General features: G+C 46.5%; 1 protein-coding gene across 1 annotated transcript; it reads left to right on the top strand.

The window, feature by feature from the left end:
• The first annotated feature begins 1,130 nt into the window (after positions 1–1,130).
• Positions 1,131–3,664, top strand: LOC124028610 (protein FAM168A-like). The gene is made up of 4 exons (XM_046340635.1): positions 1,131–1,356; positions 1,712–1,892; positions 2,154–2,286; positions 2,382–3,664. The coding sequence occupies exons 1-3, from the start codon at positions 1,264–1,266 to the stop codon at positions 2,267–2,269; spliced, it is 390 nt and encodes a 129-aa protein (XP_046196591.1). The 5' UTR covers positions 1,131–1,263; the 3' UTR covers positions 2,270–2,286; positions 2,382–3,664.
• The last annotated feature ends 8,746 nt before the right edge of the window (positions 3,665–12,410 follow it).

Here is a 12,410-nt window from a genome sequence, read left to right as displayed (position 1 = left end):
ATTGATGAGGCTTTACCACTTGGATACTGTAATGATGAGGCTCTACCACTAGGGGAGACATTGACTAGTCATACTCTGACTGGATTGCATTCTATTGCCGTGTTAATTTTTGCACTATTTTTTAATTTTCTCTATTTGTAGTCATTTTGACTAAATTATCAAGTCTTATTCACATGTTTTGTCATTTGAATAATGATTTAGTCTAGTTATTGTCAAAATGACAAAAACAGTGGGCCAAAGTCACATCAGATTTGTATTGCCTCATTAAACTAAAGTAAACGTAAATCACTGACTTCCATGTGCACAAGCATGCATAGCCTTGTCCTAGCAACATATTTGAAGATAGGACTATTATCAGAATTTCTAATGTTATTCCTTATTCAACATGTCAGAGGCATGTTTGTTCTACATACCATATGTCTATCTGAACGTTCCAGAACGTTGCATCCTGCTGAATGCAGGTTGTTAGCTGTAGCTAGCTAATGAGGTAACATGACTGAACAAGGCGTGTCCTGAACATATGGTTAATGGTCTGGTCTGCAAGTAGCCCGGTGTTAGAGCAGACCACGTAGAATGTATGCACACATGACTGTAAGTCGCTTTGGATAAAAGCGTCTGCTAAATGGCATATATAATATATATAATATGCTTCATGAATGGACGATAGGAAAGAAACAAAACATAGAGCCAGTGGGTCATTATGGGTCATTTCTGAAAAGCTCTCAATCTCTCCAAAACCTCTTGTCCAGTCCATTTACTAGTCTGATTTTGGTCACAGAGATGATTTTGTCACGTTTTAGTCAACTGAAATAATTTTAATTTAGTTTTTTTTTGGGGGTGTCTATTTAGTCAGTTAAAGTCTCGTCAATTGCCACTAAAAAATAGGTGTTTCGCAAATATTTGAGTCACTATTGTTGTTGATGAAATGAACACTGCTGAGGTACTACATTAGGACTGAGAGGAAGGATTTGTTACTCTTATACATGTCTTGGCCGCTGGATCATCTCTCTCTTCTCTCTCTCTCTGTGTGTGTGTGTGTGTGTGTGTGTGTGTGTGTGTGTGTGTGTGTGTGTGTGTGTGTGTGTGTGTGTGTGTGTGTGTGTGTGTGTGTGTGTGTGTGTGTGTGTGTGTGTGTGTGTGTGTGTGTGTGTGTGTGTGTGTGTAGGATACACTACAGCGGGTACTCCGTATAAAGTGCCCCCCACCCAGACGAACGGAGCCCCTCCGCCATACTCCCCCTCTCCCAACCCCTACCAAACAGCCATGTACCCTATCAGAAGTGCCTACCCCCAGCAGAACATGCAGAGTATGCAGAACCTGCAGAGCATGCAGAACTTGCAGAGCTTGTATGCACAGGTAAGCACACATACCCTTCACACAAAACACACACACACACACACCCTACTCCTACCCTCAGCAGCTTCTATACAAACACACACACACACCTATATACAATCCTAACCTCAGCGTACACACACATCCTACTCCCTCACCGTCTACTACCCTCAGTAGGACCTTTATGTACTGATAAGCACACACACACCCTAACCTCTCTCTCTGTCTCCCTGTAGGCAGCAGCGTATTATGGCCAGCCAGTGTATGCTGCCCAGCCCTATGTAAATCAACACTCTACTCACATGCACACACACATCAACACACACAGACACACACTAACACAGACACACTCTAACCTCTGTCTCTGTGCCTGTAGGCGTATTACACCCAGCCTGTTTATGCTGCTCAGCCTCAGCCTCATGTAATCCACCACACCACAGTGGTTCAGCCAAACAGCATGCCCTCAGCCCTCTACCCCGCCCCGGTCCAAGCCCCTAGAAACAACGGAATGGCTGCCATGGGGATGGTTGCCGGGACCACCATGGCTATGAGTGCAGGTAGGACGGATGACTGAGGAAGCTGGTGTGGCTACATCATGTTGACGTCACGTGAACATTAAATATATTTTCATATTAAACACATTTTTTTAAATGATTCTATTTAATTTCCTATGCAAAGTGGATTATTCTTATGTTAAAACGATTGTGTTTTTTTGGTGTAAGTTGTGTTAGTTTGGTCTGCGTCATATATAGGCCCTAATGTTACGGTCCAAACGATAGTGACAAAATGACATGTTACCCTGATGTGTCGTCCTGTAGGAACCCTGTTGACCACGCCTCAGCACGCTCAGCTGGGTGCTCACCAACACGTCACCATGCCACAGTACCGGTCCCAGGGCACACCTGGTTACAGCTATGTCCCTCCCCACTGGTAGACCCCGCCCCCCGAGAGGTAAGTCATCTCAGAATTACAAATGTCCACATTCCGCTCTCAATCAATCCAATGTCTTTAAACTCCTTCTCTGGGTCCCGTCTCTGTCGTTTCAGATCTGGAGTCCAACGTATGCAACTACTCCAGTCTTACACGGGCTTCTAATGGTCACCATGGCAACCTCACATCTGTCTGCAACAACAAAACTAAAGAGCAACGGACACTTGCTGCATTCTGTAGTGTTTTATAAAAGCTTCTTTTTTATTTTTTTACACAACGATTCTTTTCTTCTTCTTTGATTTGCCAATATGTCAATTTGTTACGTTGTTTTCTTTCTTTTGTTTGTTTTATTTATTTCATTTTTTAAAACTTTTTTTTTTAACATCATTTCAATTTTTCCATTGTCATTGGAACTCCAGAGTGATTGACCAATCATGGGTGTCTGTTGCTTGTGGTCCGTGTTCTGTTGGTGTGGTCCAGATCCAATGGTGGGAATGTACTGGACACTTCCACCACCACCTTCATCATCACGCCATCATCATCATCAATTTATGCTGCCAAATTTTCCTAACGATTAGATGTCAGCGCAGGGTTTTGATTTCATTCTTTCTGTTTGTTTTAACCCTTTTCATTTTCCAACAAAGCACTGTCTTGGAACCTCTTTTCTCTCTGTTCACAATCTCTGTTCCACTTCTTCTTCTCATCTTCAGTTCATCTTCCACTTCTGATAACAAGGGTTGTCTTCCAGCTGCTAGCTGTTTCATAGATAGATCTGTAAAGTCTAGATCCGCTGTCTGACTAGATCTGTAACGTCTAGGTCCACTGTCTGACTAGATCTGTAACATCTAGATCCACTGTCTGACTAGATCCGCTATCTGACTAGATCTGTAACGTCGAGATCCACTGTCTGACTAGATCCGCTGTCTGACTAGATCCGCTATCTGACTAGATCTGTAACATCTAGATCCGCTATCTGACTAGATCTGTAACGTCTAGATCCACTGTCTGACTAGATCTGCAACGTCTAGATCCACTGTCTGACTAGATCCGCTATCTGACTAGATCTGTAACGTCTAGATCCACTGTCTGACTAGATCTGTAACGACTAGATCTGCTGTGTGGCTGTAAAGACGTGGTGTGCACCATCACACGGTCACAATACTTACCAGTTACTGAATTCATCTCAATATAGAGGCCATTTGTCATTTAGCTTAAACTGATCAATTATCAAATGTTAATATATTTATATAGCTGTGTGTACAGGATGTGTTCATGCACACAGTCACCTACATACATACATACATACATACATACATACATACATACATACATACATACATACATACATACATACATACATACATACATACATACATACATACATACATACATACATACATACATACATACATACATACATACATACATACATACCCATAAATACACACAAAGTCATACTTAAAGCAGGATCACTTAATGTCAATCAAATAATCGTACATGGATTCAAACGTGTTCCAACACACTTAAACACACACACACACACACACACACACACAGTACATTAGACCACCACTCGGACTGATTGCTTATTGACGTGGCAGAGGAGGGTCAGGAGGGGAGTGGAGGGTCAGGAGGGGGAGTGGAGGGTCAGGAGGGGAGTGGTGGGTCATTGGGGGAGTGGAGGGTCATGAGGGGAGTGGAGGGTCAGGAGGGGGAGTGGTGGGTCAGGGGGGAGTGGAGGGTCATGAGGGGAGTGGAGGGTCAGGGGGAGAGTGGTGGGTCAGGAGGGGAGTGGAGGGTCAGGAGGGAGAGTGGTGGGTCAGGAGGGGAGTGGTGGGTCAGGAGGGGAGTGGTGGGTCAGGAGGGGAGTGGTGGGTCAGGAGGGGGAGTGGTGGGTCAGGAGGGGAGTGGTGGGTCAAGAGGGGAGTGGTGGGTCAGGAGGGAGAGTGGTGGGTCAGGAGGGGGAGTGGAGGGTCAGGAGGGAGAGTGGTGGGTCAGGAGGGGAGTGGTGGGTCAGGAGAGGGAGTGGAGGGTCAGGAGGGAGAGTGGAGGGTCAGGAGGGAGAGTGGTGGGTCAGGAGGGGGAGTGGTGGGTCAGGAGGGGAGTGGAGGGTCAGGAGGGAGTGGAGGGTCAGGAGGGAGTGGTGGGTCAGGAGGGAGTGGAGGAGGAGTGGTGGGTCAGGAGGGAGAGTGGTGGGTCAGGAGGGGAGTGAAGGGTCAGGAGGGGAGTGGTGGGTCAGGGGGAGTGGATGGTCAGGAGGGGAGAGGAGGGTCAGGAGGGGAGTGGAGGGTCAGGAGGAGGGGAGTGGAGGGTCAGGAGGGAGAGAGGAGGGTCAGGAGGGAGAGAGGTGGGTCAGGAGGGGAGTGGAGGGTCAGGAGGGTCAGGAGGGAGAGAGGTGGGTCAGGAGGGGAGTGGAGGGTCAGGAGGGAGAGAGGTGGGTCAGGAGGGGATTGGAGGGTCAGGAGGGAGAGAGGAGGGTCAGTAGGGAGAGAGGAGGGTCAGGAGGGAGAGAGGAGGGTCATGAGGGGAGTGGAGGGTCAGGAGGGGAGAGGTGGGTCAGGGGGAGAGGTGGGTCAGGGGGGAGAGAGGAGGGTCAGGAGGGGGAACAGCAGGGAACAGTGTATACCATGTTTCAGGGTTTTAATAGATAAGTATGAATCACAGTTAGGATCTGTGAGGCACGGGTCATTACAAAGCATTTACTGTGTATCAAAGTAGATCAAGTCGTTAATTGCAATAATAAGATAACATGCCTCGTTATACGGTTACCGCACAGTAATTATTTTATAGTCATTTAGAATTAAAATCATTTTAAAATTCTTATTCCTGGTAATCCTTAAATCTGGATTATAGGCTGTGTATCCAGACTCAATCCATTTGAATCACTGTTAACTGTATTCTGAGGTTTCAGCAGTACATATCAGAGTTCACTGTTACTGTATTCTGAGGTGTCAGCAGTACATATCAGAGTTCACTGTTACTGTATTCTGAGGTGTCAGCAGTACATATCAGAGTTCACTGTTACTGTATTCTGAGGTGTCAGCAGTACATATCAGAGTTCACTGTTACTGTATTCTGAGGTGTCAGCAGTACATATCAGAGTTATTGTAATAATTTCACGAGGAAGCGATGCACAATAATAATAAAAACCTGACAACAATAATTTCTACTAGGTACCAGGTAGCTAGGCTTTGTAGTGAAACAGAGAGGCAGTTTCAACTGTCATTAAAGAAAACAAACCAATAGATATCAAGCATTCAGTAAGGGTTCCTTAGTCCTGATAATGTTTGTACTAGTTAGTATAAATATCAACATAAGAAAATGGCTTATTGTTCCTGAGCATTTATTTAATCATCCACTGTTTCATTGTTGTTCCACATTGAGGTTAAGAAAAAGATGGCGTGTGTTTCCTTGCGTGGTCTTTTGAGCGTGGGTATGGTTCATATTCAGGTGTAGTGTAGCATGGAGCGTCATGCACCACAATGCAGTCTATTTATACACTGAGGGTTGTGTGTTACTGTGCTTGAATTAACATGAAGATATCCAACACCTTTAGAATCTAAAACCAGAGGGAAGGAAGGAGGGCGACTAGAGAGTAATGTCTGATTTCTGTCTATCACTCTGGTGGTGTATTTTTAGTAACTTGTTAATTCCAAACATGATCTGTCTGAAAATGACCTCCACATCCTGCCATCGGGGTTGGAACTGATCTGATTCTATATCTCTCTTCCTCAATTTTACTCTCTCTGTGGCTCTGTGTTCCAGCTCTCTCCTCACTCTCTCTCTCTCTCTCTCTCTCTCTCTCTCTGTGGCTCTGTGTTCCAGCTCTCTCCTCACTCTCTCTCTCTCTCTCTCTCTGTGGCTCTGTGTTCCAGCTCTCTCCTCACTCTCTCTCTCTCTGTGACTGTGTTCCAGCTCTCTCCTCACTCTCTCTCTCTCTGTGGCTCTGTGTTCCAACTCTCTCCCTCTCTCTGTGTGTCTCTGTGTTCCAGCTGTCTCCTCTCTCTCTCTCTGTGTGTCTCTATGTTCCAGCTGTCTCCTCTCTCTCTCTGTGTGTCTCTGTGTTCCAGCTGTCTCCTCTCTCTGTGTTCCAGCTGTCTCTTCTCTCTCTCTGTGTTCCAGCTGTCTCTTCTCTCTCTCTGTGTTCCAGCTGTCTCTTCTCTCTCTCTGTGTTCCAGCTGTCTCCTCTCTCTCTCTGTGTGTCTCTGTGTTCCAGCTGTCTCTTCTCTCTCTGTGTGTTCCAGCTGTCTCTTCTCTCTCTCTGTGTTCCAGCTGTCTCCTCTCTCTCTCTCTGTGTCTCTATGTTCCAGCTGTCTCTTCTCTCTCTGTGTCTCTGTTCCAGCTGTCTCTTCTCTCTCTGTGTCTCTATGTTCCAGCTGTCTCCTCTCTCTCTCTCTCTCTCTCTCTGTGTGTCTCTATGTTCCAGCTGTCTCCTCTCTCTCTCTCTCTCTCTCTCTGTGTGTCTCTATGTTCCAGCTGTCTCCTCTCTCTCTCTGTGTGTCTCTGTGTTCCAGCTGTCTCCTCTCTCTGTGTTCCAGCTGTCTCTTCTCTCTCTCTGTGTTCCAGCTGTCTCTTCTCTCTCTCTGTGTTCCAGCTGTCTCCTCTCTCTCTGTGTGTCTCTGTGTTCCAGCTGTCTCTTCTCTCTCTGTGTGTTCCAGCTGTCTCTTCTCTCTCTCTGTGTTCCAGCTGTCTCTTCTCTCTGTGTTACAGCTGTCTCTTCTCTCTCTCTGTGTTCCAGCTGTCTCCTCTCTCTCTCTCTGTGTCTCTATGTTCCAGCTGTCTCTTCTCTCTCTGTGTCTCTGTTCCAGCTGTCTCTTCTCTCTCTGTGTCTCTGTTCCAGCTGTCTCTTCTCTCTCTGTGTCTCTATGTTCCAGCTGTCTCCTCTCTCTCTCTGTGTCTCTATGTTCCAGCTGTCGCCTCTCTCTCTCTGTGTGTCTCTGTGTTCCAGCTGTCTCTTCTCTCTCTGTGTGTTCCAGCTGTCTCTTCTCCCTCTGTGTTCCAGCTGTCTCCTCTCTCTCTCTCTGTGTCTCTATGTTCCAGCTGTCTCTTCTCTCTGTGTCTCTGTTCCAGCTGTCTCTTCTCTCTCTGTGTCTCTATGTTCCAGCTGTCTCCTCTCTCTCTCTGTGTCGCTGTGTTCCAGCTGTCTCCTCTCTCTGTGTGTGTCTCTGTGTTCCAGCAGTCTCCTCTCTCTGTCTCTATTTTCCAGCTGTCTCCTCTCTCTCTGTGTGTCTCTGTGTTCCAGCTGTCTCCTCTCTCTCTCTCTCTCTCTCTCTCTCTCTCTCTCTCTCTCTCTCTCTCTCTCTCTCTCTCTCTCTCTCTCTCTCTCTCTCTCTGTGTCTCTGTTCCAGCTGTCTCTCTCTCTCTCTCTCTCTCTCTCTCTCTCTCTCTCTCTCTCTCTCTCTCTCTCTCTCTCTCTCTGTGTCTCTATGTTCCAGCTGTCTCCTCTCTCTCTCTGTGTCGCTGTGTTCCAGCTGTCTCCTCTCTCTGTGTGTGTCTCTGTGTTCCAGCAGTCTCCCTCTCTCTGTCTCTATTTCCAGCTGTCTCCTCTCTCTCTCTCTGTGTCTCTCTCTCTCTCTCTCTCTCAATGTGTGTGTCTCTGTGTTCGGGTCTCTCTCTATCCGGCTCTCTCTATCTCTCTATATATATATCTATATCTCTCTCTCTCTCTCTCTCTCTCCTCTCTCTCTCTCTCTCTCTCTCTCTCTCTCATGTTCCAGCTGTTTCTTCACACCATCCCTCCTTCTTCTCTCCCTCCCCTCACCCCTTTCTTAGTACCTCTTCATAGCAGAATGAAGTGATGACTGAGGTCATGAGAAGTGAGTGTAATGGCAGACTGGAACCATGTAGATGACAGTAAGCAGGACTGTCTCATGTAATGCAATCTAATCCTACCTGAGGTTGGGCTCTGGATGTGGGGTCACTAACCAACCCAGAGTCTGTTGTCCAATCTTACATCACCCTCTACCTCCACACGTCATGTTGATCTGAGGCGTTTGGATGTGTTGAAGAGATGGTTGTTCAACTCTGCTGAACCTTCCAGAAGGCTACTGTAGGTGCTTAAACCCATCTGATGCTTTAAGAGCAACTAAAAAAGGGGATCATTTTGGAACGGGCAGGGAGTTCCCTCAGTATTCTACCTCAGCCTAAAATAGGAAACAGAATATGTTGGACTTCCTGGGCGTGTAAAGTTGAGCGCTTTTTTTACCATAAGTGTTATTTAAGGTTTAACTGCAATTTGGTGTTTATTATTCATACATAGAGCACAAGTCTGAGGGTCCGGTGTCCACACACTCTGAGGGGGCTTGTTTCTGACTTTCGCTCACACTTGTTTGCATGCCTGTGTTTTGGATGGGGGGTAGACAGGGTGCGTGTCAGTTCCATTTCAACGTTGTCATTTCAGGAAGGGAACTGAATATCAACTCATTCTGAGTGGAACTGACCCCAACCCTGATTAACCCTTAACTGCAGAGCTCAAAGGAGGATATATTTGAAGGTATTTTTGCTGGCTATCAACCTTATGAGTCCTTCACCTTTTGTATCATTCCATCTCTGAATAAGTTTTTTTTAAATGTGAAAGAGATAAAAGATAATTTGTTGTTGATGTTTTTGTGTATTTTGCTCTTCACAACTATGTCACATCAAAATGGTGTTTGTATGTTTAAATATCCTCCAAACATCCACCTCTTTTTCCTCTTTCTTTTACCTCTGTGGTCATGTCTTAGCAGTTTCATGTCTTAGCAGTTTTCATGTCTTAGCAGTTTTTCATGTCTTAGCAGTTTCCTCAAATTAAAACACTACTATTGGAGGAATAGTGCACTTATTTTTGTAGTTTTCCTCAATGTTCTGCAGCTTTTTATTTCACTTGTTGGAGATTTCTAAAATAATAATTTGAACACTAAATGTGATGCAAAAAGTGGGAAATTCCTCGTCTTCAAGGCTTTATCCCTGGGCCGAGTTTAGGAACAACCCCTTGAGTTTGTACCCAGTTTGCACAAACAATGGTAACATTACCATACCGTTATGGCAAAACATGGCACAACGTTTTCTCAACGTTGCGTGAACTGAATTGTATGTTAGCTATTGGTCCAGTGTTCCGGACCACGTCAGGCTTTGTGATATGAAGTGTAAATCTGTTTTCATTTATTTTTTTTAATGTTTTTGTTCATTTTTTTGTTTTTATTTTTGAAGATCAGTTAGTGATCTTCGTACCATAACTAAGCCAAGTTTGTTATTGTATAATATGTACTGTAAGATGTAGAACATTGAATAACTATTAAAATATTCCTATAAAAGGAATTCTGTCTTTGTGAGGTTTTTCTTTCCATTAAATATAGTAGAAGTGGGTGTGTACTAGAAGCAGGGGTATGACTAAAACAGCCAGTAGTGATGGGTGGACAGAGACATGGCTGGGTACGGTGTGGTTACATTACAACTGCTTTAAGTATTAGTAGTGGTAGGTGGGTGCATTCTCAGCCTCTGACTATAGTGATGGGTTAAGCCTACAGATTTCATTAAGGTCCAATTGCACACACTAATTTGAGATCTTGCACTGATCCTACAGACGTGTGTGTGTGTGTGTGTGTGTGTGTGTGTGTGTGTGTGTGTGTGTGTGTGTGTGTGTGTGTGTGTGTGTGTGTGTGTGTGTGTGTGTGTGTGTGTGTGTGTGTGTGTGTGTGTGTGTGTGTGTGTGTGTGGGCGTAACCTATTGAGAAAGACATTCAGGTCTTTCACCTCTAACAGTACACACCACTCCCTATGCAAACACACACTGATGGCACAAGCAGGGAGCCCAGTCAACAGAGAGTTGCACTAGTCCAGATGGGATATGACAAGCGCCAAGATTAGGACAAGATGATCTGGCCCTGCTGAACCCCAGTGATCTGTGTTAGTGCTGTCATCATCCCCAGACTGATGGAGGAGTGAAGCTGAGAGCCCAGACTGATGGAGGAGTGAAGCTGAGAGCCCAGACTGATGGAGGAGTGAAGCTGAGAGCCCAGACTGATGGAGGAGTGAAGCTGAGAGCCCAGACTGATGGAGGAGTGAAGCTGAGAGCCCAGACTGATGGAGGAGTGAAGATGGGAGCCCAGACTGATGGAGGAGTGAAGATGGGAGCCCAGACTGATGGAGGAGTGAAGATGGGAGCCCAGACTGATGGAGGAGTGAAGATGGGAGCCCAGACTGATGGAGGAGTGAAGATGAGAGCCCAGACTGATGGAGGAGTGAAGATGGGAGCCCAGACTGATGGAGGAGTGAAGCTGAGAGCCCAGACTGATGGAGGAGTGAAGATGAGAGCCCAGACTGATGGAGGAGTGAAGATGGGAGCCCAGACTGATGGAGGAGTGAAGCTGAGAGCCCAGACTGATGGAGGAGTGAAGATGAGAGCCCAGACTGATGGAGGAGTGAAGATGGGAGCCCAGACTGATGGAGGAGTGAAGCTGGGAGCCCAGACTGATGGAGGAGTGAAGATGGGAGCCCAGACTGATGGAGGAGTGAAGATGGGAGCCCAGACTGATGGAGGAGTGAAGATGGGAGCCCAGACTGATGGAGGAGTGAAGCTGGGAGCCCAGACTGATGGAGGAGTGAAGATGGGAGCCCAGACTGATGGAGGAGTGAAGATGGGAGCCCAGACTGATGGAGGAGTGAAGATGGGAGCCCAGACTGATGGAGGAGTGAAGATGGGAGCCCAGACTGATGGAGGAGTGAAGATGGGAGCCCAGACTGATGGAGGAGTGAAGATGGGAGCCCAGACTGATGGAAGAGTGAAGCTGAGAGCCCAGACTGATGGAGGAGTGAAGATGGGAGCCCAGACATTGAGAGTCCAGACTGATGTAGGAGTGAAGCTGAGAGCCCAGACTGATATGATGAAATTGAGAGTCCAGACTGATGGAGGAGTGAAGCTGAGAGCCCAGACTGATGGAGGAGTGAAGCTGAGAGCCCAGACTGATGGAGGAGTGAAGCTGAGAGCCCAGACTGATGGAGGAGTGAAGCTGAGAGCCCAGACTGATGGAGGAGTGAAGCTGAGAGCCCAGACTGATGGAGGAGTGAAGATGGGAGCCCAGACTGATGGAGGAGTGAAGTAGATAGCTAGTAGATCATAATGACCATAGCATTTCCAGACCTAGCTAGTAGATAATAATCACCATAGAGTTTCCAGACCTAGCTAGTAGATCATAATGACCATAGCGTTTCCAGACCTAGCTAGTAGATAATAATCACCATAGAGTTTCCAGATTTATCTAGTAGATCATAAGGACCATAGTATCCAGACCTAGCTAGTAGATCCTAAGGACCATAAAGTTTCCAGACCTAGCTAGTAGATCATAAGGACCATAGTTTCCAGACCTAGCTAGTAAATAATAATCACTATAGAGTTTCCAGACCTAGCAAGTAGATCCTAAGGACCATAGTTTCCAGACCTAGCTAGTAGATAATAATCACCATAGAGTTTCCAGACCTAGCTAGTAGATAATAATCACCATAGAGTTTGTGGACCTAGCTTGTAGATCATAATGACAATAGAGATTCGGTAGGTTATTATTCATGTCTAATGGTGATGACCACAAACTATATCTATGGTTATAAAGATTGCTCTGTCTCCATCTTCCCCTAATGTCTGGGGCAGTACAACTGGCTGTCTCCATCCTCCCCTAATGTCTGGGGCAGTACAGTCGGCTCTGTCTCCATCCTCCCCTAATGTCTGGGGCAGTACAGTTGGCTCTGTCTCCATCCTCCCCTAATGTCTGGAGCAGTACATCTGGCTCTGTCTCCATCCTCCCCTAATGTCTGGAGCAGTACATCTGGCTCTGTCTCCATCCTCCCCTAATGTCTGGAGCAGTACAGCTGGCTCTGTCTCCATCCTCCCCTAATGTCTGGAGCAGTACAACTGGCTGTCTCCATCCTCCCCTAATGTCTGGAGCAGTACATCTGGCTCTGTCTCCATCCTCCCCTAATGTCTGGGGCAGTACAGTTGGCTCTGTCTCCATCCTCCCCTAATGTCTGGGGCAGTACAGCTGGCTCTGTCTCCATCCTCCCCTAATGTCTGGGGCAGTACAGTTGGCTCTGTCTCCATCCTCCCCTAATGTCTGGAGCAGTACAGCTGGCTCTGTCTCCATCCTCCCCTAATGTCTGGGGCAGTACATCTGGCT

This window comes from Oncorhynchus gorbuscha, unplaced genomic scaffold (genome assembly GCF_021184085.1).
Source record: "Oncorhynchus gorbuscha isolate QuinsamMale2020 ecotype Even-year unplaced genomic scaffold, OgorEven_v1.0 Un_scaffold_4512, whole genome shotgun sequence".
NCBI lineage: Eukaryota > Metazoa > Chordata > Actinopteri > Salmoniformes > Salmonidae > Oncorhynchus > Oncorhynchus gorbuscha.
The sequence above is the reverse complement of the archived record's forward strand: the minus strand, read 5'-3'. Positions and strand labels throughout refer to the sequence as shown.

Bases quoted from the DNA above. Each gene is read 5' to 3' on its own strand.
- LOC124028610 (XM_046340635.1), top strand. From the start codon at position 1,264: ATGTACCCTATCAGAAGTGCCTACCCCCAGCAGAACATGCAGAGTATG. The intron at 1,357-1,711 runs GTAAGCACACAT...CTGTGCCTGTAG, and splicing joins TGCAGAGCTTGTATGCACAG to GCGTATTACACCCAGCCTGT. The intron at 1,893-2,153 runs GTAGGACGGATG...GTCGTCCTGTAG, and splicing joins CACCATGGCTATGAGTGCAG to GAACCCTGTTGACCACGCCT.